The sequence below is a fragment of the Scyliorhinus canicula genome, chromosome 5, assembly GCF_902713615.1.
Source record: "Scyliorhinus canicula chromosome 5, sScyCan1.1, whole genome shotgun sequence".
Taxonomy (NCBI): Eukaryota; Metazoa; Chordata; class Chondrichthyes; order Carcharhiniformes; family Scyliorhinidae; genus Scyliorhinus; species Scyliorhinus canicula.
In genome coordinates, this window is record NC_052150.1 from 97,319,023 (window position 1) to 97,344,198 (window position 25,176).

Consider the following 25,176-nt stretch of genomic DNA (forward strand, 5'->3'; position numbering starts at 1 on the left):
TCCAGTTTATTTCCTTTGTTCACATTTATTTTATTATTTTTGGTCCAAGGCCCCATACCCAGAATGTGCCTTTAAGCAGAAGTGTGCTTGTCAGGGCAGTGTGTTCCTAGGTTTTGTATTTCGGAGAGGAGATACTAGATTCATCAGCGCCGGATGAATCACAGAACCAGGTTTGGAGGATGTCAGTTCGATCGGTTGGCTGGCAACCTGTAGGTTGGCCAGTGACAGTGCTCTGCCTGACAATAGTCTACGATTGGTTCTTGTGTGAAGCTTTGAGAGAGTTGGGCATAAGGCCTTGCAAGAAGGAATGCACTTGTAGAAAGAGGTGCTTTCTTGTTCTAAAAGTAGTGAGTGCATGGCATATCTTTGCTGTAAACTCAAAGAATTCAGAATCTACAGAAAAAGTAAACTATCTTGTCAGATAAAACCAGAAGCCTCTACACCCTCAAGAAAAAGGAGCTGTGTTTCTTCCTCTCTCTGCTGCCAGTTGTATGTGAGTCTGCAGTGAAGATTACAAACTGAAGGAAACATACCCAACTGAGGCCTAAACATAAGAAACTAACTGGAAGACATCCATCTGATTCAAAGATCCTTATCTTATTTTATTACATTTTCTCTACCTCTCAACCACCTTATTTCTTCCGTGTTATTTGTCTGCGTGGTGGTGGTGGTGGGGGCAGTTAGGAATCAGACAGTAGGTAGCCAGTTGTATTTCCTTCCTATTCATATTGTTTACATTTTACAAACTTGCTGACTGTAGTCAATTTAACTCAAAACAAAGCCATGGATATTAATATAAAATCTAATTTCACCTGTATTGCAACTCCGGTCAAGTGGGGCTGGAATTAACTGTGCACTAGCCCAGGGTGCCATAACAAATGTTTTGACTTGGATAAAGGAATAGAAGTTGTGCATCCAAGGGTACCAGATATCTAAAAACCTTGCCTCCAAAGGGTGAGAATGTAAGGACAATTCATGACAGAGATAGATCTTTGTTAGCTAAGGCTATAAGGGAATTTAGAGCAATGGCAGATAAAATAGGATCTGGATGGGGTGAGCCACAATCTAGTGGAATGGCAGAGCGCGGCTTGATAGGGCTGAACAGATTGTTCTCTCTTCCTGAAGTTTCTATGTGCAACGTCTGCACGAGTGCCACCAGGTTCTCTAAGCATAGGTTTCAAATAGCTGACCACAAAAAAGCAAACTTCTGGATTTTGTGGAGAACAGCTTCCAAGAAGACATGCCTGCCACCAGTCAATGGAACCTGGTTTTAACAGCATTTATTTCAACCAAGCGAGGCCCCATCAGCAGTCTGAAGAGTACCGACTCCAGTCAAATAGTCAACTCGATGTTGACGTTGACAATAATTAGAATCAAGATTGAGGAAAGTCCAGGGCTTTTTTCAGCTCTTGCTTAAAGAGTCAGCTGCATGATATTTTTCAAAGCTCTACTTAGTCAGCTGAAAGTTAAATTATTTTGATCTGAATTTATGATAGCATGCAATTAAATAGACCACACTGCACAGAAATAGGCCATTTGGCCCAATCAATCCATTCTGATATTTATGGTCCACTTGAGCCTCCTCCCATCCGTACTCGCATCTGGAGAACTGTGCAGTTTTGGTCCCCTTACATGAGGAAGGACAGAAATGTATTAGAGGCAGTTCAGAAATTTATTCCAAGGATGAAAGACTCGCCTTTGAAGAGAGATTGAGCAGTTTAGGCCTATAGTTGCTGGAGTTTAGAAGGATGAGGAGATCTAATTTTAAAAAAAATTATAAATTTAGAATATCCAATTATTATGTTTCCAATTAAGGGGCAATTTAGCGTGTCCAATCCACCTATCCTGCACACCTTTGGGTTGTGGGGGTGAAATCCATGCAGACACGGGGGGAATGCGCAAACGCCACTCAGCAATGATCCTGGGCTGGGATTCGTACCTGGGTCCTCAGCGACTCTGTCCCAGTGCTAACCACTGTGCCACCATGCTGCCCTGAGATCATCTAATTGAGGTACAAGATGCTAAAGGGGATTGACAGGGTAGATGTAGAGCGGATGGTTCCCCTTGTTGGGAGATTCTAGAACGAGAGGCCATATTTTTGGGCTAAGGGGTGGCAGATTTAAAACAGAAATGAGGAGAAATAACTTCACTCAAATGGTCGTGAATCTGTGGAATTCTCAGCCCCACAGTGCAGCCGATGACAGAATACTAAACAAATTCGAGGATATAAATAAGCTTTTCATTTGTAGAGGGATGAGGGGTTCTGGGGAGTGGGCAGGAAGGTGGAGATGAGATCACCCCTGATCATACTGCAAGGCAGAGCAAGCTCGAGCTGCTGAAATGAAATGAAAATCGCTTGTCACGAGTAGGCTTCAATGAAGTTACTGTGAAAAGCCCCTAGTCGCCACATTCCGGCACCTGTCCGAGGAGGCTGGTACGGGAATCGAACCGTGCTGCTGGCCTGCTTTAAAAGCCAGTGATTTAGCCTAGTTTTTATGTTCTTCATCTAGCTATCAGCATACCCCTTTATTCCCTTCACCCTCATATGCTTATCTAACTCCCCTTAAATGCATCTATACTATTTGCCTCAACTACTCACTGTGTTTGTGAATTCCACATTTCACTACTTCCTGGTATCATGCAATTTAATAATTTGCTTGAGAGAATAATCCAACCTCAGCCAATTCTGCTACAGTATTATTAAATTTGCATGCACTTGAAAACTGCTGCTCCGCATCTGAAGGACCACAGAGCAAGTTTAACTGGGCTGCTGCTTCTTTCAACACAGCATTTTCAATCTTTGCTCATCTATTTCCTAAAGACTCATTGTCTCTTCAATTACAAATTCAAATGGTTTCCTAAATGATTCCAGTTTTTAAAAAAAAATACTTGGGAGTCCATTTTACTCCAATGTCTGCAGGTGAGTCTTGAAGATTTGAAGTAGTTTTGCCAACTACACCCATTTTTCTTTTCCCCGACTGAAAAGAAGGAACATTTCAAACATCTTGCATTTAACCCCAATTTGCATTTGCAACCACGAGTTAGATATGCAATTTCCACATTATTGTTAGGGGGAAATAAGGTACTGATGATAAGTCTCGAGGGAAATGTAAGGTAAACTGTAATGGTGTTTTCAAAATAGGGGCGAAAACAAAATTGAAAACATACCACTTAAAAATAAGTCCTTCCCATTCTCCATGCTAAAGTGAACTTTTGGTGTTATGCTTTACAGAACACCCACTAAGTCCAAGTAACTTTTAATACAGCTTTTAAAATTTCAGGCATTAGGGAATGTGGTAAAAATAAAAATATCAAATGAAATGTTACTATCATCACTCACCTTCCTTCTCCATCTCTGCAGTTGGGGCATGAGCAAGCAACTCTTCTTAGCCTTTTGCCAGGCTGAACATCCTGCTCACTAGCTGTTTGGAGCTGTACTTGGGTGATGCTGTTAGGGCTAACGGTGCCCAGTGCAGCATTGGCAATGCTGCCAACAGCTACTGTAACTGGAGTTACAGTTGCAGGCTGTACTTTCAGATGCCATTTTGTATCTCCACCATCCTGGGTCTGGTGTTGACCTGTGAGACAGCATTACACGTAAAGCCAATTGTTCTTCATATTTGAACAGTACATAAAAAGAAAGCATCTATTTAATGATAGTCTAATGCTTAAATCTTTCTACTTGCACGTCATTTTCAAATTGAACAATTGCCCATACTCTTAGATACAATACAAGCATCATTGATTAAATACCATATTGAGTATTTATACAAATTTCAATAATGGAAGAGCAAACACAGGAAGAGGAGGCCATTCAGCCCCTCGAGCCTGCCTCAGAACACAGTCAATTAGTATCCCAATTCTATCTGTTTAGCGTTGCTCCAAATTCCTCAATATTCTTACCCAAACAAAATCTAAGAATCTCAGTATTGACCATTTCTATTCACTCAGCAATCAAAGCCTTTGGAGAAAACAGGTCTAAGTTTTTAAACCAACCTTTATGGGAGTAAATATATTTCAGATCTCAATGGCTTAGATCCAATTGCAAAATTATTCTTGTTCTGAATGCCCTCGCTAGAAAGACTTTACCTGTCTCTCCCCAAATGAATTATTTTAAAGACCTCGACTGGATCACTCCATACCTTTCAAACTAAAGGGAATGCAAAATAGTTTTTCGAAGCCTATCCCCATTACCTAACCCCCAAGCCCCAGTATCATTCTGGTATAGCTGTACCATTCCACCTCCAAGGCCAATATATCTTCTTGAAGTGTAGAAGCCAAAGCCGAAAGTCCTTCAATATGTGACCTGACCAATAGTTTGTACAATTGAAGTATTACTTCCCCATTTCTATATTTACACATTTATGCTTAGACTTTTCAAACACCGCAGATGTGGTCGGATATGTTAAGACAACAAAACAGCCAAACTCATCCTCCAAACATGCAAGTAAACTTTTTTTAAATTACATCTGTCAAAAGAAATTGGGGGAGTATGTCCAGCTAGACCTCAATCAATAAGTTTTAAGTATTCAGAAAGAAACAGGAAATGGTGGCAAAAGAAATAAGGTGAATCAGAGTCAAATCAGTACAGAAAACGAAAAAGGGAAATAGATATTTGATAGGGAGAAAATAACGAAATGTGAGAACACATCTACAAGGGGCTGATTTAGCTCATTGGGCTAAATCGCTGGCTTTTAAAGCAGACCAAGCAGGCCAGCAGCACGGTTCGATTCCCGTATCAGCCTCCCTGGACAGGCGCCAGAATGTGGCGACTAGGGGCTTTTCACAGTAACTTCATTGAAGCCTACTCGTGACAATAAGCGATTTTCATTTCATTTCACAGTTTAAGCAGTTTCCTCTCTGGTCTGGAGTGGTTGATTAGCTTTGCAGAATCACAAATCTCATTAAAAAGAGACTTGCGCTGTTAAGTGCTAGTCATACCTTTCTGTAGCGAGTTTAATGGGCATTTAAAGTTCAAATGTAGCAACTTCATGTAACTCACACGGAGATTAATGGCAAACTGTTGTTTTTGCAAGGTTAAGAAAGTGCAAATCGTCCAATTTGTGATTAGCAATTCCCATGGTATCTCATCCTCACTCTGGGTTGCTGGAAGGTTTACACAGTAGTAAATGGTAAGCAGCATTAAACCTGCCATTATTTTTGCTGCAAATTCTGGTCCAGTGTAGCTTAACACTGGAACAACAGAATGCAGAAGGATATAAACATGTAATAAAACCAGAAAGTGCTGGGGAAAAACTCAGGTCTGGCAGCATCTGTGGAGAGAGAAACAGAGTCAACATTTCGGGTTGTGACCTTTCATCAGAGTTGGGAAAAGTTCTGAGCAAGGAATGAAATTAAATTAAATGAAAATCGCTTATTGTCACGAGTAGGCTTCAATGAAGTTACTGTGAAAAGCCCCTAGTCGCCACATTCCGGCGCCTGTCCGGGGAGGCTGGCACGGTGAACTGGTATGGATGGGACAAGGACAGGAGGAAAGTTTGTGAAAGGGTGACAGGTCGAATGGCTCTTCTGGGGCCAAAGAGAATGATGACGGGTGAAAAAAAGAAACAAGGAAACGAAAGATGTGCCCAGAGCAGATGTGGTGCTGACTGAAGTAGAAGCGAGGAGAAAACTGATACATGTGGGGGGAAAAGGAAACAAAATAATTTAGTCGGAAACTGCTTAACTCAATGTGGAGTCCAAGAAGGCTGTGAAGTGCCTCATTGAAAAATTAGATGCTGCTCTTGAAGCTTACATTTAGCTTCACTGAAATAGTTCAGTAGGCAGAGAGTAGAGATGTCAGCATGAGAGCAAGATGGATTATTAAAATGACAAGTCAGCAGAAGCTCAGGCTCTTGTTTGCAGAACACTCACCAACCTGCATTTGGTCTCCCCAATGTAGAGGAGACCACATTGTGAGCAGCCACTAGACTGAAAGAAGTACAAGGAAAGCACTTTGCAGGGTAGGTGGATTGGCCACGCTAAAATGCCCTTTAATTGGGGAGAAAAATGAATTGGGCACTCTAAATTTATTTGAGGCAGCACAAGTGGCTAGCACTGTGGCTTTACAGCACCAGGGTCCCAGGTTCGATTCCCTGTTGGGCCACTGTCTGTGTGGAGTCTACATGTTCTCCCTGTGTCTGCGTGGGTTTCCTCCGGGTGCTCTGGTTTCCTCCCAGTCCAAAGGCGTGCAGGTCAGGTAGATTGGCCATGATAAATTGCCCTTAAGTGATTAAAAAGGTTAGGAGGGGTTACAGGGATAGGGTGGAAGTGACGGCTTAAGTGGGCCGGTGCAGTCTCGATGGGCCGAATGGCCTCCTTCGGCACTGTATGTTCTATTTACTTGGAAGGAGTGCTTGGGAACTTGGACAATGTGAAGAATAGGTAAAAGGAAAGGTTGTCTCTTGCCGTTGCCACCACAATACCCTAGCCCACTTTTCAGTCACCCAAAAACCCTGACCCTTTTCCACAGCACTTTCCCGTGCAGGAGAGCTAACACCTGCCTTTTTATCTACTCTCTGCTCACCGTCCAAGATCCCAAAATGTCCTTCCAGGTGAAGCAGTGGTTTCTTTGTACTTCGTTTTCTCAAATTTATTTCCCAATATTTTTTCATACCCTCTTTTTTTGGTTTCCTAAATTCCTTTCGTATACATAGCACAATTTCAATATTTGTGGATGACACAATAAAGTATTGTGAACTGAGGGAAGGCGTCCAAGAGGATAAAGGCAGGTTGGGCCCATGGGACGACCAGGCTGGGGGCATGGGGCTATGATGAACCTTAAGAAATCTAGGACGGCCTCAACTGGAGTATCATAAGCAGGATGGGAAGACTTTAGAGAAGATGCAGTAACAATTCACGCGAATGATTCCAGGAATGAGGAGCTTCAGCCAATGGCTAGATTGGAGAGGCTGGGGATATTGTCCTTATAGAAGGGAAGATTCAAGGGAGATTGGATAGAGGTGTTCAAAATCACGAGGGACCTAGATAAAGTAGCTAAGGAGAAACAGTTCCCAATGGTGGAAGAGTAAGAGACTAAAGGGCACTTATTTAAGGTGACTGGTTAAAGAACCAATGCCGACATTAGCAGAAACTTAATTTATGCATCATGTAGTTAAGGTCCGGAATACACTGTCTGAGAGCGTGGAGGAGGCAGATTCAACTGAGGCTTTCAAAAGGGAAAAGGATACACATCTGAGCAGAAACAATTTGCAGGGCTACGGGGATAGGAGAGCTGGTAAGGGTGCAAAGGGACGATTGGCCTCCTCTTGTACTCTGACCATTCTGTGATTCCATCGTCAGTGCAGAGGTAAAATTATCTATACTTTCTCGACTTTCTGCAATATTGAGCTGCTGGCATCCTGCACGGGCTTTGTTTTTCCCTCATCCCGCTTTGTATGCTCTTTGGCATTGCAGATTATGGAGATCCACCCTTTTTTTCTTTGTGGAACATATTCTGTGAGGCATAACTGTGACTCCCAGTGTATCCTCTCACTTAGTCATATGATCTTACGGGAAGTAAAAATCGAATCTTCAGAAATTCTGAGCCAATAGAATGAAAATCTAGAAAATTTATCTACGAACTCTTAAGGGAATCACAACAAATTCCAGGAGATCACAAAACGTGCCTAATCAAAACATGCTGACACACATTGCAGCTTTTTGAAATTTAAGTATTCACTAAAAGGCCAATTTGCCTGATAACCAATGATATCTCCAAATTCTTTTGAAAAGAAACATCAAGATGATGAGCAAACCCAAACTTTGGTTTTAAACATAAACACTAAATAGATCAAACTTCCACTTAGCATTAACCATGGATCAATAATAGCACTATCACCTCTAAGTCAGGAGGGTGTGTATATTCAAGTCCCATTCCTGGACTTCAGCAAAATGATCTATGCTGACACTCCAATAGAGTATGTTCTGCTCTGCTAAGAGGTGACTGCCCTCCAAAATGGATGTGAAAGATCCCATGGCACTGTTTTGGAAAAGAGCAAGGGAATCATCCCCGGTATTCTAATCAATATTTATCTCTCAGTTCATACCACTAAAAGAGATTATCTGGCATTATCACATTGCTGTTTCTAAGATTTGGCGATATCCAAAATATCTGCTGCATTTCTTACAGTAACTAGTGCATTTCAAAAGTGCTTCAGGACATCTGATGGATGTGAAAGACTTGAATTTATAGCACCTTTCTTTCTCTTCTTTGCTATGGCTATTTGCATTTTAAATAACAATGATTTCATTTGAAAGCAATCACTAACATCCTAAACGAAGGAAGCTTGCCACAGAGCTCCAGTACCCTCCATCCCCACAAGAAAATTTGGGGCGAGTCGCAAGAATAATTTTTTAAAAAATGTTTAGTTTGCTCACAGAAGTATGATTCCTGTATAAACGTAGCCATGCCAAGTATGATCAGCTATTACTGAATAAAATAAGGCACTTTATTTTACAGTTACGTCTTCAATATGCTGCTTTTTGATACATTTTTTCAGGCGCTCATTTCAAGAACAAAGGATTTGCCGCTGCCTTGTATGACTGAACACTGTAGAATGGATCAACTCGACTTAGTTCTCACAAAAATTGCCAATAAGAAAATGCTGGTGTTATCCAGCTTTGCTGCAGTGAAATCCATGGCACTATTGGGCAGCCTCGAGGATAACACAGGTAAAGACAGATATGATCAGTAGCTGATGCTAATTCTGTCTAGCTTCTTGAATCAATCGTCTTGCTTTGGTAAAATTTGGAGTTCATATGCTGCAGGATAATTGGGATTATTTGATCCCCTCAAGGAGTCACCATCAAGCTGTCTTCCTAGATCTGAAAGAAAATAAATGCTTTCCTTCTCCACCTTTGACTCGACTCACATTTCATTTTGGATGTTTTTTAATTTTCTTGGCACTTGCAAATGAGAAATGATTTGACAATTTAGCAACATGAAAACTTAAAAAAAAAAAATCACTGGCATGGAAAATTACATGATTTTACAAAAACTTCAGAAGTCAAAAGAATCGAATGCTACTTCATTCAAGGATTCACAGAAGGCATGGTTCTGAAGTCAAATAGTAACTAAGAGTTTTTAAACCCCAGTTCTGCTTGGGTGTATTGATTTTCAAATGCACAATCCGAGAAATGGAGAATAACTTGGCAGGGAAATGTATAAAAGACCTCAGCTTATTCTTGTGGTGCCCATTTGATGCATCAACTTAGATTTTCCTCTGCTACTTTTACTGCCAGAATGCCCATTGTCAAATTTTAGACAGACTCAAACTGTTATTGGATAGGCACATGGAGCACACCAGAGTGACAGGGAATGGAATAGCTCGATCTTGGTTTCAGACAAAGCTCGGCACAACATTGAGGGCCGAAGGGCCTGTTCTGTGCTGTTCTATGTTCTAAACGGGAATGATCATCCCAGTGGTAAGATTTCAAGTGTAGGTTTGAAGCAGTCCAATGGTCGAGGGGAGAAAAGAAGTGTACGAGTCAAATTTAAATGGGATTGATACAATAAAAAAATGGTCAATAACAACACAGATGGGGGTTGGTGCCAAGAGGTTAGAAAGCCTCTGCAGAGTCTCAGAAACTACCTCCAGCCATTGCAGTCTTTACAAACACCGAAGGAGTAGATAGGAAGAAAAGGGGAGATAAAATTGAAGCCAAAAGAAAAAGAACAAACTAAACCCCAGGTAGTGAAACTGAAACTTAAGACACTGATGATATCTGGAAAACTTAAAAAATAAACTCGAAAATAAATTAATCCAGGAAATTTCAGCATCGGATTTATTTTGGCAGCAACAGGAATTTCCTTTAAATTTAGAAATCCAGTAGTAGATGGTGCTGAAGACAAGTTTAGGCATGAGGTTAAGCAGGGTTGGGTTACGGGTATAGGGTGGATACATGGGTTTGAGTAGGGTGATCATTGCTCGGCACAACATCGAGGGCCGAAGGGCCTGTTCTGTGCTGTACTGTTCTATGTTCTATTCAAAGCTTACTTCAGGGGGAACAATTTATACTGCATGAGAACAGAGTGCTGATTGATTGGCAAGTGGACTCGGAGTGGTAGCGGTGATGCCATTGAGAATGCACTAGTTGATGGTGGCTGACAGATAACTGCCAAGCACTGATTGAAATGAAAACCAGATAGTTTGACCCTACCCTAGGGGATGAGTCAGTGAATTCAATTGAAGTTCTGCAATTTTTTCTGATTTTCAAATTAATCCAAGACACCTAAAAATTGTAACAGAATATACATTTCTGAATCTGAATGACCTTGTGACCATGCACAGCCAACATTACACAGAATGGACCATGGTTCAAATTTCACAAATAAACAATGGTTTTACAAAAACAAAACCTCACAAAAGTACTAACTTCATCATATACAACACCCTTTTGGTTGCTACTTATTTTGTTTAGGTGAAACAGGTGCAACTTTTGTGTGCAAAGAACAGAGCCTTGTAAATTAACATATGTATCTTCCAGTACACAAAAATGTGCCACACTACGAGCCCGACTGACAATCCTACATTGGTTGTCAGAGTAATTCTTAGCACACTGTGGATTATTTAACCAATTCTATCCAATTGCAAAATCACATCTAATGTTGGACACTGTTTTGAGTTTTTCAAGCACAGGCTGCATCTTGCCCATCGCGAACTCCTGAGTGAGATGTGGACTGAGTGAATGGTGAATTATGTTCACATAGGAATTCGGGGCACATTACATACGGCCTATTGCAACTAACAAAGTGTGTTAAGTATTATTTGGATTTATCGGTATTACTAAGGGCTTAATAACGTTAATGGAAGCAAAGTAAAGACATGGCAGGACAGCTTGGTTGCACGGAAGGCACATTCTGTAATATGTGGGAGGTCACGGGGCTAGGCAATCACGTGTGCAAGAAATGTCACACAGCTGCAGAACCTTAAGCGCCAGGCTTCGGAGCTCGAGTGGCAGCTGGTGTCACTGTGGTGCATGCATGTGACCGAGAGATACAAGGACAGTATGTGCAGAGGTGGTCACACCACATGCTAGGAGCATGGAGGCAGAAAGGGAATGGGCCATCAGGAGAACCTGACAAGTAGTGCTAGAGTCCCCCGAGGTCCTGCTCGCTAATCTGTTTCCTGCTTTCGAATACTGGATAAGAGCAGTCACAAGCAAGTGTGTGGCACCACAAGCGGCTCAGCTGCAAGGGAGGGTAGGAAGAGGGGACCAGCAATATTGATGAGGGGTTCGTTAGCTGGAAGAACAGACAGGCATTTCTGTGGCTGTAGAAGTGACTCCAGGATAGCATGTTGCCTCTCTGGTGCCAGGGTCAAGGATGTCAGAGAGGCTGCAGGCCATTCTTCTGGGAGGGGGTAAACATCCTGGCATCGTGGTCCACGTTGATACGAATTACCTAGGCAGGAAGGGGAATAAGGTCTTGAAAATTGATTTCAGTGAGACAGGAAGGAGATTGAAAGTAGGATCTTTAAAGTCGCCATCTCCGAGGCAGCACGGTAGCATTGTGGATAGCACAATCGCTTCACAGCTCCAGGGTCCCAGGTTCGATTCCGACTTGGGTCACTGTCTGTGTGGAGTCTGCACATCCTCCCCATGTGTGCGTGGGTTTCCTCCAGGTGCTCCGGTTTCCTCCCACAGTCCAAAGATGTGCAGGTTAGGTGGATTGGCCATGATAAATTGCTCTTAAAGTGTCCAAAATTGCCCTTTGTGTTGGGTGGGGTGACTGGGTTATGGGGATAGGGTGAAGGTGTTAACATTGGGTAGGGTGCTCTTTCCAGGAGCCGGTGCAGACTCGATGGGCCAAATGGCCTCCTTCTGCACTGTAAATTCTATAATTCTATCTCAGGATTATTTCCTATCTGCTAGCGAGCATAGAAACAAGCAAATTCATTTTTAAAATTTAGAGTACCCAATTTTTTTTTTTACAATGAAGAGGCAATTTAGCATGGCCAATCCACCTACCCTGAACATCTTTTTGGGTTGGAGGGGTGAGACCATGCAAACATGGGGAGAACGTGCAAACTCCACATGGATAGTAACCCGGGGCTGGGATCGAACCCAGGTCCTCGGCTCTGTGAGGCAGCAGTACTAACCACTGCACCATTATGGCTGGAGAATTAGTTTAGGAGGGAGAGCATCAGATCTCGGAGGCATTGAGACTGGTTTTGGAGCAGGTGGGATCTGTACAAGATGGACGAGCGGTGTCTTAGCAGGACTGGGATTAACATCCTTACAGGGAAGTTTGTCAGTGATGTTGGGGAGGGTTAAAACTAAACTGGCAGGAAATGGGAACCCGAGAGCGCGCTCAGGTAGTAGGGAAGCAAAACTGTGATAGGTAGAAAGCAAAATAGAAGGCAAATAAAGCTTAGGCAAGCATCAAATAGGATCAGAATAGTGAATAATGTTAAAAAAGCAACATTAAAGGCACTATACTCCTATTTGGATATTGTTGATTTTCCAGTCATATGGTTCTAGGTGTACAATCTCCAGAACCTCACCCAGGTGACCATTCTCCATCATTGTGCCATGCAGACTGCCACAACCAGACCCAATCCTGAAAGTGAGGACATCACATATATTCAGCAGAAACAGCTGAAGCGTCTTCAGTGTATGGATACTGAAGCCAATGGTAAGAAACCTACTACTGACCTGATTAATACAAGCTAGGCAAGCACAGGAATCTTCTTGCCTCATACAAGTCAATACCATAATAAATAGTAGTAAGATATTATGTAGTCCCGCTTTGTTCCTGGTGTTTTGATCTTGCGTAAAACATAATTTAAAATTAATTCGGTTTGGAATTAAGGGTTTATATTATCTAGGCTCTCATAGCTGGCCAAGTTCCTAAACAGCAATGCTAAGAATAGACTTTTCCCCCCATTGTGAAACACTAGCTCTGAAAATTTGCACCAATTGCCTGCTGAGTAATAACTTTTAGATTTGAGCATTGAATCTGTAGGCTCCATATTTTTATTGAAATTTGTAGCTAGTAGTGTAACAATTTTGAAGTGCCTTCAATGAGAGATTTCTGTTGCCCTTGTAAAGGAGATAACGTGAAACCTGGCTATAGATAACTTTTCTTATGAATACATGCACTTTGCAATTTGATACCCTTGTTACGGTCTTCCACGTGTCATGACTGCAAATTTTAACTCTCCATCGCTGTCAAAAAAACAATTGGTAACAGGTGCACTATGCCTACAAATACTCATTAACTCACTGAAATTAACTCAGACTGTGCTAAATGCGGATTACACAAAAATGCATGGCATAATTAAGATGTTTTGCACCTTCCCCAAAATCTGTTCCTTTAGGACACACAACTAAAAGTACATGATAAATTACCACCTGCATAATCAATAGCCTTTTCGTGTAAATTAATCTTGAACTCCTCTTTATAACCATTCCATACATGGACACCTCCAAATAATGAATCTCCGCGGTGACATCACATATCTTCTTTAACAGACTGTTTTGGAATGTGTGTAGATATTAAATGACAACAGAGGAACTCCCCAGTTGCATATTTGCATCTATGCTCCTATTTTTTGTTCTTGTTTCCACAAATTTCTCCAATCTTCATTTTTTTTGGCGCTGTAGGGTCTTGAGTCCATCTCGCTAATGCTGCTAGCGGGGATTGAGAATTAGGCACAAAATCCCGCTGCAGTGAACAGATTGGAAAAATTAGGGCTGAATTCTCAGTTCTATATTTCCTCAAATCAACCAGATTCCCGAATCTGCAGGAACTGCCAAATTGTCTCAAATGCAACATTAATTTCTCTCTCTCTCTCAAACCGGCAAAATTATGTAAGGAATTGCTCAGTCACTTTGCTGTCATAATCTATTCTCTCAAGTGGCTTATATAAACTGCACTCAGTTATTTGAGAGCGAAGTCTACAATGGACATTGGCCCATTTAAAGATTCCCCACAATGCAAGACATATGCACTCAAAACCTCAACTTGGCTCAACAGTCGTACTCTGACCTTGAGATTCAGAAGATCTTTCCATCTGGCAGGGACGGTAGGCCCAGATATCAGCTCAGGGCCCGAATCCACCATTTTTTAAACTCTCTGGTGAGACTACAATTCACAAAGAGCAATTCTCCCAATGTCCTGGCCATCATTTGTCACTCGTCAACAGCATCAAAACAGACTGGCTGAAATGTTTGCTTACATAACAATCGTAAGCGCATTCCTAAATAAATTCATTAGCTTTGATGCACGTTTGAGACATTGTGAAGACATGAAAAAAGCTAGAAAAGTAAATAGCAGCAACTTATATTTTTTAATGAAAATTAACAGATTGTGTTTGCTGTCCTCCGTTTAAACTAACTCTCATTCCACTGTTCAAAGTGAAGGATTTTTCATAGATTCAAGGGAGGTTTTTCTTTATTCCTTAGACATTTGTAAAAATATGTAGATTCAATGATATCTACCTAGATGAAATAGCTAACGGCTGTGGTATCCCTTCTTGTTCTACCCCTGCTCGCCATCCTTTGTCTGTCCTCCTCTATTCGTTCAAGTCCAAGTCTCCTTAAATCTTCTCTGCTAAACATTTCTGATCTAACATAATAGATTTTGCATAGGTGGAGAACTCAGCAACATTATTATATTTTGACAATGTACCCTAGAGAGCAACATTTTTCAACATATAATCACCCAGAGAAGTGGAGGAGAAAGTAATAGGGGGAGGAAAAAGCGGATCAGATTTTCCACCGCTAGACAAAAATAGAAAATAGATATATCTGTTTATAGTGTATAGAAGATGGGCAGCACAGGCAAGATAAACATATTGCTCGAATAATGGTGAAAATAGGATGACAAACAGCAGAGAAGATTTGATTTTTTTTTAAATTAAGGGGCAACTTAGCGTGGCCAATCCACCTACCCTGCACATCTTTGGGTTGTGGGGGTGAAACCCAAGCAGACACGGGAGAATATGCAAACTCCACACAGACAGTGCCCTGGGGCCAGGATCGAACCCGGGTCCTTGGCGGCATGAGGTAACAGTGCTAACTACTGCATCACCGAGCCACCAGGGAAGATTGGTGTACACAAAAGAGAGGTCAATCTGCAATTGGCACATCTGCTTATCAGAGATTAAAAAATAAAAACAGCTCACTTTATCCATGAACCTACATCACCAGTTAGCCCAGGTAATTGCAGGCCAATTAGTTTCAATAGTCAGGAAAAGTTCATGAAGATGAAAACATCTAGATTAATAGGAAGCTAAAGTGGATGTTTGGCTGGGGGAGGAGGGAACTATGCTCAACAAACCCTTTCAAGCTCTTTGAAGTGGTGATTGGTAGGATGGATATGTGAAATATACCGGATGCATTCACAGAATTTACAATGCAGAAGGAGGCCATTCGGCTCATCGAGTCTGCACCGGCACTTGGAAAGAGCACCCTACCTACCACACCTCCACCCTATCCCCACACTTCCACCCTATCCCCATAACCCAAAGTTACCTAACCTTTTTTGGACACGCAAGGAGAATTTAGCTTAGACAATCCACCTACCCATGCACATCTTTGAACTGTGGGAGGAAACCGGAGCACCTGGAGGAAACCCACGCAGACACGGGGAGAACGTGCAGACTCTGCACAGACAGTGACCCAAGCTGGAATTGAACCTGGAACCCTTGCGCTGTGAAGCCATTGTGCTAATCACTATGCTACCATATTGCCCATGAAATTTCAGCAAGCCTTTGACAAGGGCGGCACGGTCGCACAAGTGGATAGCACTATGGCTTCACAGCGCCTGGGTCCCAGGTTCGATTCCCTGCTGGGTCACTGTCTGTGCGGAGTCTGCACGTTCTCCCAGTGTCTGCGTGGGTTTCCTCCGGGTGGTCCTGTTTCCTCCCACAGTCCAAAGATGTGGTTAGGTGGATTGGCCATGATAAATTGCCCTTAGTGACCAAAAAAGGTTAGATGGGGTTATAGGGTTACGGGGATAGGGTGGAAGTGAGGGCTTAAGTGGGTAGGTTCAGACTCGATGGGCCGAATGGCCTCCTTCGGCACTGTTAGTTCTATGTACTAAGTGACAACTCTGTTACAATCAGGTAAGGAGAAGTAGGATGGCTCCCTTCTTTTCCTACCCCTCGGACTGCAACCGTTTTAAAACAAGTGTGTGCTTGCCAAGAATTCTTTCGTCCCTATCTGTGGGCCAGAAGCTCTGGATTGAAGTCCCTGACAGGACTTGCTGGCAATGGAAGATGCGTTCACAACGTGGTCAAAAGGTTTGGTTGTTATGCAAACCTTTTTAGATGCCTACAGAACAGGCTCTTCGGCCCTCGATGTTTTAGCGAGCATTGTCCGAGGTGTTACAAGCAAGAGAGGTTCCTGGTCAGTCATCTACAGAAGGCAACAGAAAACCACTCCATCACCTTGCCAAACATAGCCAATGACCAACCACAGGAGTCCATGGTCGCCAAAGCTTTTTTAGGGCATGGCACCTGAAGCGAGAAAGAGATGCTTGCCAATTCAGCAAATGATTAACTGTTTATGTGCTATGATTGGAAAGACACAGACAAGTTTCCTAGAGAGTTTTTTAAAAATGAAAAATTATAGTTTTTATTGTACTTCAATCGATACGAGTAATAAAATGCACCAACTTTCAGACACACACACACGGTTCACATTTACATGGATAGATTACAACGCGAGGATAGAGTAAATTTATATATATATTATGTACAAATTTATTTTTTCAGAAATTTAGAGTACCCAATAAATTTTTTCCAATTAAGGGGCAATTTAACATGGCCAATTCACCTACCCTGCACATCTTTGGGTTGTGGGGGCTAAACCCACGCAAACACGGTAAGAATGTGTAAACTCCACACGGATAGTGACCCAGAGCCGGGATCGAACCTGAGACCTCAGCGCCGTGAGGCAGCAGCACTAACCACTGTGCCACTGTGCTGCTCAGAGTAAACTATATTTTTTAAGTGCAAAGATTAAAGCAATGCGGTTCTTATAGGTTACTGTCTTCGGAACCAGGCTAAGCTAGGTGGTCCTTCTGGTTTCAATGTCAAGAAGTTTAAAGGTGTAGATAGACACCTTATCTGTTCTTCGGGAGACAGCAGCTGCTGGGTTGAATTCTTAAAACATTTCTGCTTGCAACACACGGATAGACAAAAAAGCAAACAGGGCTCAAGCTAGCAAAAATAGGCGGAGAGATGGGGCGAGGCCAACAGGGGTCTTCTGTGCTGTTTGGATATTGCCATAAAAACTGCATTTTCTCTTGAGCTAACCAATCAGCCCCAAACTTCATCTTTCCCTGCAACCCTAAAGATCTTTTCTTTTCAAAGTATATAATGAATTCAATTTTGAAAGTTACTATTGAATCTGCTCCTTCTCCCCTTCAGGTGGTGCATTCCAGATCATAATGCCAATTAAAATACAGAAATTACAGCTCAGAAGATGGGCATTCAGCCCACTGTGTTATTCCAGTGCTGGGCTCTTCAAATGAAGCAACTGATCCTGATCCCACTCCTTAACCCTGTTACCCATGTCTTTTTCCAAAAACCTATCCATTTCCTTTCCAAATTTCTTGGGTTTTCACCACTCAAATTTGTTTATATTCTTCAATATTGGCAAATGCTTTTTTCCATATATTACACTTTTCAGTGAAGGTCTTCAAAACAAAGTTTGAGCTGGTATTCAAGTAAATTAAATTTATGTAGAAATTATATGGAAAGAAAGACGAGATGCAGGGCTGGAGTTTCACTCCCAGAGCCCATAGCGCAGCTTGGAATATTTCTTGGCTCTCAGGGGAAAAGGGCCCCGGCAGACCCGATTTCCATTCTGGGGGTGGCGAGGCGGGTGGAGCTTCAAGGAACCTCTCAAGTCCGTGTCTGGTTACCCTTTCTAATTCCGGTATTGCTTTTAAACTGCAGACATTTGGCAGCACTCCCCACCCCCACTGCTGCAAGCTGCTATTTGAACTGGCCCAGGCACACCCCTCGATCCATTGTGCTATGTCGCAGGGTCATGTGATGTAATTTTGATGGACTTGGCTACCAGTCAATCTGCTTTTTTGAAATCCGGGTCTTTGGTGGGCTCTTGATTCTAAGTGGGGGCCTGGTTTCAGAATGCTCTAAAAACACAGACAGGCTCCACTTTCAGAACCAAGTTTCAGTTCTGCTTAGACATCATGAGCAACCAGATGAAGTTTTCAAACACCCTCTACCCAACCAGGCCTGCGACATTTTAACCTCTGATTAAAACCTGGGAAGCGGCAGGTTCTACCAGCCAAGGCTGGCGGTTAAAATACTTTTCAGCCCAGCCTGTGAAAGTTTCACTTCTGATTAAAAGGCTGGAGAGCTGAATTGCATTTCTTTCAAACGATGGCCTGTGTTTAAAGACCTTTCTCTCTGCAGTCAGTTAAACCTGCGGGAGGATCCAGTCTAGCACCACCTGCAGGAAAATGGGCTGATTGAAAATCTATTTAAAGCCCTCAGGTGAAGAATTCTAATATTATCTCAGTGAGACGGAGAGCCAGTCTGGTGGAGGTCGTTCAAATGAAAGTGACTCCCCAGAGATAATTTACAGTCTGCATGATCTCATTGAAATATACGATTATCCAAAACAACCGATGATTTCAACACTCGTGTCCTTAGATGATAGTTGCCGACAAAGACTACCACCTCCGCAGCAAAGATTAATCTCATGCCCTTTTAATCCCTGCTATTTTCGATTCTTTTCCCATCTCCACCATGTGTCTGTCTTGTGTGTCGATGTGGAGGATGGGACAGGGTTTGGGAAATGGTTAGATTAGTAGACCATTGTTCTATTATTTCCGTAACATTGCATCTTCTCTTGTTACAAATAAACAGTTTTAAAAATTGTTTCACTGGCATACCTGGTGCCTGTAATGCATTGGAGCAGTCAAGGGTCAAAGAGTTTAGGGAAACATACAAATTATTGGTTAATTCACTTATATTGGGACTCCAGGGTCAGTGGGGCTGGAATTGACCAAGCACTAGCCCAGGATGTCGTAACAGGGTGCAGAATGTCGCCAGGCCCAATAGCCCCAATGCAGATTGGAGTTTGTTGCAGGGGTTACCAAATGCCCAGGTGGGCTGGTTAAGAGGCCCGTCTCAATTCTCTTTGTCCCTGTTGCCACATATTAGGCCCCTGCCTCTCATCACCTCAACCCCCATGCTCCTTCCATTCCAATTCATGACTCCCATGATCCCTTCTAGCCCCATGCAGACTCATGTCAACTCATGCCCCCACACACACTACCTTACACTCTCCATGCCACCTCACCCAATATACACCAAGGGCTGACCTCAGAAGCCATGTTGAAAATACGTGAATGAAATATGTCTAGTTATCTTTTACAGCCTTTACTATATAGTTAAAAATACTCCCATTCATGGAATCCATTGAAAAGTTTAAAAGACCCTCAAATACTTAATTATAAAATGTAACATACTTGTATTCATAACCCCACACCAATTTAATAAACTCTATGTTGTCAATCAAACAGTGAACTTGCAACACCCCCGGGGTTGGGATAATTGTAGGTTGTGGAAAACAGCCAAACATCACAATGACATTACAGTCCTTGGGGCAATGTAACGAAAACTATCCTAACTGCTAGACCAGATTTCTTTATAGTTCTAACCAATACAGGCTTTACAGCTCAACAGATCCGAACTGCCCATCATAAGCATTTGCATCTCTTTCGTAAATTTGTAATTCCTGCAATGAAGGTCCTTGCAACAGCGAAAATAGAGTCTTTTTGGACACAGCAGTTCAAATGGCCCTGCCGAGTTCGGATTTCCATCGTATGTGAACCATACCTTGCTCCCTTTCCCTTATTGACGAAAAAGGGATCTGTTGGAACTAGAAGCCTGACTTCACGATCAGAGCTCCGCCTATCATTAGGTCTGAGGAGTCTCCCCGACTTTGCGTAAATCCACCCCATAATGGTTAGCCTATATCCACAAAATACTCGGTGTAGTTGTGGGGTCCAAACTGCAGGAACAATGTTTGGGCAATAGAGAGGGCACAGTGGAGATTCACCATGATGTTGCCATAAATAACAAAATACAAAGATGACTCAAGATGTTGCAACTGTTTTCATCAGAATCAATATTATGGAGTGTTTTGACTAAAGTTACGACGTGAAGGGGCGAAGGGTTGGAATGAGGGAATACGGATACAAGGTGAGAGGAGAGAGAGGAGAGCATATAAAACAGAATCCTGACAGTGCAAAAGGAGGCTATTTGGCGCATCAATCTGGGTCTATCCTCCGAAAGAGCACCTCACCTCAGCTCACTCTCTACCTTATCTCCGTAATCCCATGTAACCATTGGGCATTAAGGGGCAATTTAGCATGGCCAATCCACCTAACCTGCACATCTTTGGTCTGTGGGAGGAAACCGAAGCACCTAGAGGAAACTGATGCAGACATGGGAGAACGTGCAAACGCCACACAGGCAGTCACCCAGGCTGGAATTGTACCCGGGTCCCTGGTGCTGTGAGACAGCAGTGCTATCCACTGTGCCATCCTAAATAGTGTGAAGGAGTGGGAGTTCAGGGCTAATAGAGAGCAGGAATTTAGAGCAGCTGAGCAGTGCCATCGCCTTAAAGTCTGTGGGTTCAAAAACAAAAATTGAGGTGTAACATCACAGGGAAGTCGCCAAGTTGACTGGCCAGTGAGTATTGCTGTTTAGGGACGGAGTCTAAACAACTGGCAGGTTAAAACAATAAAAAGTGTTAAGTGTTAATAATAATTAACAAGCGAGTAGCTGGTTTTATCTATTATTTTCAAATAAGGTTGATCACTGCTACGGTGTGTTAAGTATTGGCAGGCTTTATCAGCATTACTGGTATAGTTTATTAGTATTGGTAAGATTTATTAACAGTAGCAAGGTTAACTAATCAAAATAAAAATTGCAGGGCTGCTCCAATCTCGATAAAACAGATCCTGTGCCACTTGGGAACTCCAGGAACTATAAAAGGGATGCGGAAACAGCAGGCACAAGTTTAGGATTACTATTTTGGTAGAGATAAGCACCATAATGGACTGGTTGAGCTGAAAGAAATTACAGCTCAAGAGCAAATGCATGTAATTTTATACAATTCTATGTAATCTTCATTCATATTCAAAACTGGTGCAATATTTACAGGTTTTCTAAATTTTTATCAGCTCTGTACTTTTAAACCACTCACAGTGTTAAATGATACTTGGGCTGAAATAGGCAAGACTTTACTTTCTGGGGCAAGTTTAGTGCGCATCTCCCACACAAGTACAGCAACTTCACATTATTCATTATATTTCAACGGTGAGGCAGACATTGAAATGTAAAACTATTGTTGGCATTGCAGGCCACAATTTTTAGACTTCCACATTTAATCATGTTTCTGCCCTTGCCTAAAGGTGTTCTAGCAATTACAGAGAAATAATAATAATAATCTTTATCGTCACAAGTAGGCTTAATTAACATTGCAACGAGGTTACTGTGAAAAGCCCCTAGTCATCACACTCTGGCGCCTGTTCAAGTACAGAGGGAGAATTCAGAATGTCCAAATTACCTAACAGCATGTCTTTCGGGCTTGTGGGAGGAAACCCGAGCACCCGGAGGAAACCCACGCAGACACAGGGAGAACTTTCAGACTCTGCACAGACAGTGACCCAAGCTGGGAATCCAACCGGGGACCCTGTCGCTGTGAAGCAACAGTACTACCCACTGTGCTGTAGTGCCGCCCAAGGGAGCATTACAACCTCGCCATTATTTTGACAGCAAGTTATGGACCAGTGCCATGCTCAAATGCCATGTTCTTCCTGGTCAGAGGAGCTACTGAATGCCAGCAAATAATTCAACTGTGGTTGGCATCATGGGCAAATAACAGCCATATTCCCATGCTCTTTCCAGGAAAGCATATCAGTTACTGACAATCCCAGCTGATTTTCTTCCTTTCCAACCACACAATGCTGAATTTATTGTAAGCCGAGATAAATACTAATTGAGAACTGTGACTATGGACAGGAATTAAAAGTAAAAAATTATTTTCTCTCCACCTCACTGAAAGAGTGTTGTGTGAATGCCATGTGCTGAGACTGTTTGCAAATCCCGTCCAAACTAGATGCAATAAACAGCCGAAAATCTCAAAACTTTTGACTTTTTAAAAAAAATGAGGTTTGCAAAAATCATTCAAAAAACTCGAAGTTATTCTCCACAATTGTTTGTAAAAATAATGTTTTAATACCAAGTTTAACAAACTCGTTGCACATATAGACAGGTGGCCACACTGCAGGCTCAGACTCCACAGGCAGGAAGGGAATGGGTGACCACCAGGCAGAGCAAGAGAGTTAGACAGGCAGTGCAGGAATCTCCTGTGGCTATTTCCCTGTAAAACAGATATACCGCTTTGAATACGGTTGAGGGGAATGGCCTCTCAGGGGAAAACAGCAACAGCCAAACCCGTTGCACCACGGTTGGTTCAGCTGCAGAGGGGAGGAATAAAAAGTGTGGGAATGCAATAGTTACAGAGGATTTAATTGTATGGAGAATAAATAGGTGTTTCTGTGGTCGCAAACAAGACTCCAGGGTGGTATGTTGCCTCCCTGGTGCTGGGATCAAGGATGTTTCGGAGCAGTTTTGGGACATTCTTGAGGGGGAGGGTGAACAGCCAGTGGTCATGGTACATGTCGGTACCAATGACATAGGTTTAAAAAAAAGTGATGAGGTCCTAAAAGAAAATAGGGAGTTAGGAAGAAAGTTGATGAGGGACAAGTCAGACCTCACAATGTAGTGATCTCAGGATTAGTGATCTCAGGATTACTACCAGTGCCACATGCTAGTCAGAGTAGAAATAGCAAGATACATCAGATGAATACCTGGCTGGAGAGATAACGTAAGAGGGTGGGTTTAAGATTCCTGTGGCATTGGCACCGGTTCTGGGGGAGGTGAAACTGTTACCAATTTGGCAGGTTACACCTGGCCAGGACCAGGACTGATGCCCTAGGGGGAGTATTTGCTAGATTGGCTGGGGAAGGTTTAAACTAAAAAGGCAGGGGAATGGGAACCTATACAAGGAGAAAACAAGGACAAAAAAAGACAGAAAGGGGAATAAGAAAATGATCGGCAGAAAAAACAAGGGCCAGATTCAAATAGGGCCACAGTGAAAAATATTGGGAGCGGGACATGTAATGTTAAAAAGACAAGAGTAAAGCTTTTCTGCCTTGATCCGCAGAACATTTGCAATAAAGCAGATGAACTCATCGCACAAATAGACGTAGAAGGGCATGATATAGGGCAACTTCTGGTGACAGCATGTAGGTGTAGTCGCTCATTACATGGCTCCTGCTCGAGGCTCTAATTTTTGAATTTTATCGTGATTTCAGGGGCAGTTTTCGAACAAGCTGGTGCAGCAAGGCATAAGGAAGGTGGGATCATAGAATCGACAGTGCAGAAGAAGGCCTTTCGGCCCATCGAGTCTGCACCGGCTTTTGGAAAGAGCAGCCTACCTAAGCCCACACCTCCACCCTATTCCCGTAACCCCATCTAACACTAGGGCAATTTAGCATGGCCAATCCACCTAACCTTGCACGTCTTTGGACTGTGGGAGGAAACTGGAGCATCCGGAAGAAACCCACTCCGACATGGTGGAGAACGTGCAGACTCCGCACAGACAGTGACCCAAGCGGGAATCGAACCCGAGACCCTGGTGCTGTGAAGCCAAAGTGCTATCCACTATGCTACCGTGCTGCCCGAAGTTCATGTGGAATCGAACCTGTGAAGCAACTGTACTAACCACTATGCTACCGTGTCTCTCTCTCCCCCCCCCCCCCCCCCAAACAATCAGAACGTCGGTGGCCGATCTTGCACTCAAATGCACATTCCACGCTCTTTGCCCCTCCCCCCAGGGTCCCTCGGTGATTTATAAATCTCCATCCTGAACACGGTTGGTTAAGGAACATCCACGGCTCCCCAGCCGTGGGAATCTCAAAGATTCACAACCCTATGCTGAAGAGAGAGATTTTGCATCGCAGCTCAAAATGGCTGTCCCCCACTGCCCAACTGCCACCTTCCGCACTCCCACCCAGCCCCAGGTGTCCAGAATCACCGGGTTACATGCTCTCAGCGTCTCCCCTCGAGGAACTTTCCAGTAACAGCATTTCCCATAACACGTTGGAGCAAGAAACACACCAAGGTTCCTTAGGCAGCACCTTCCTAACCCACGACTACTACCATCTAGAAGGACAAGGGCAGCAGATACCTGGGAATCCCACCAATGGAGGTTCCCCTCCCAGTCACTCCCCACCCTAACTTGGAAATATATCGCCGTTCCTTCACTGCCGCTGGGGCAATATCCTGGAACTCCCTCCCTAACAGCACGGTGGGTGTACCTACACCTCAGGGACCGCAGCGGTTCAAGAAGGCAGCTCACCCCACCTTCTGAAGGGGCAACTAGGGATGGGCAAAAATGCTGGACTAACTAGCGACGCACACATCCCGGAAACAAATAAATGCAAAACGTTACGAAGAGATCACTCTTGCTTGAGGACTCGGCCTATTCCTCTCGATAGGTCTCCTCACAGGAGTTGCAGCTCTCTCGCCCCCAGTATTCGGACGGTGTGAGCCACCTTTTGTGCTCCAACTCAGGGGCACGTGCGTCCTTCCTCAGGCAAGGAGACCAAACCCGTTGCGGGTCTGGTCTCACCAAGGACCCCGGACACCCATGACCGGGAGCAAGCACTCCCGCGTTTCCACACTCCCTCGCTGACAGACATTCTGTCGCCGTCTGCGTTCCGAAGCACACGCGGGCTAACTCGGGGGTTAACTTTCTAAAATGTGGACGCAAAACGCTGAAAAAGCTCAGCGGCACTGGCAGTATCTGTGGAGCGAATTCACCTTTCGAGGCAGTGTGGCTCTTCTTCAGAGCTGAAGAGGGGTGGAGATGTGACGGTTCTCGAGTTGGAGAGGAGGGTGGGACTAAATCGAACGTCAGGTACGGGTGGGGTCTCAGCATAGATTTGACAAAGATGTCAGGGACACGAGGTAAAAGGAGTGTTAATGACATTATTAAAGGAGGTGTTAATAGCGGCAGAATTAAAACGTCTCGACTGAAGAAGAACAAAGCGACCCTACCCCACCCCTCGAGGGCACTGGAAGGCAACGTGGGACCATTCACCCCCATCTC

The 25,176-nt window shown here is 43.3% G+C and overlaps 1 protein-coding gene across 3 annotated transcripts in view; it reads right to left on the reverse strand.

Moving 5' to 3' along the window:
• The window catches only part of sp4 (sp4 transcription factor), an 81,762-nt gene that overhangs the window by 33,733 nt on the left and 22,853 nt on the right, over nucleotides 1–25,176 (reverse strand). For all 3 annotated transcript variants that reach the window (XR_005460687.1, XM_038797436.1, XM_038797437.1), the window contains exon 4: nucleotides 3,341–3,578. Coding sequence is in view for 2 of the 3 variants with exons in the window: in XM_038797436.1 (XP_038653364.1) it covers nucleotides 3,341–3,578 (238 nt within the window). In the remaining variant the exon portion in view is untranslated. The remainder of the gene's footprint in view (nucleotides 1–3,340; nucleotides 3,579–25,176) is intronic.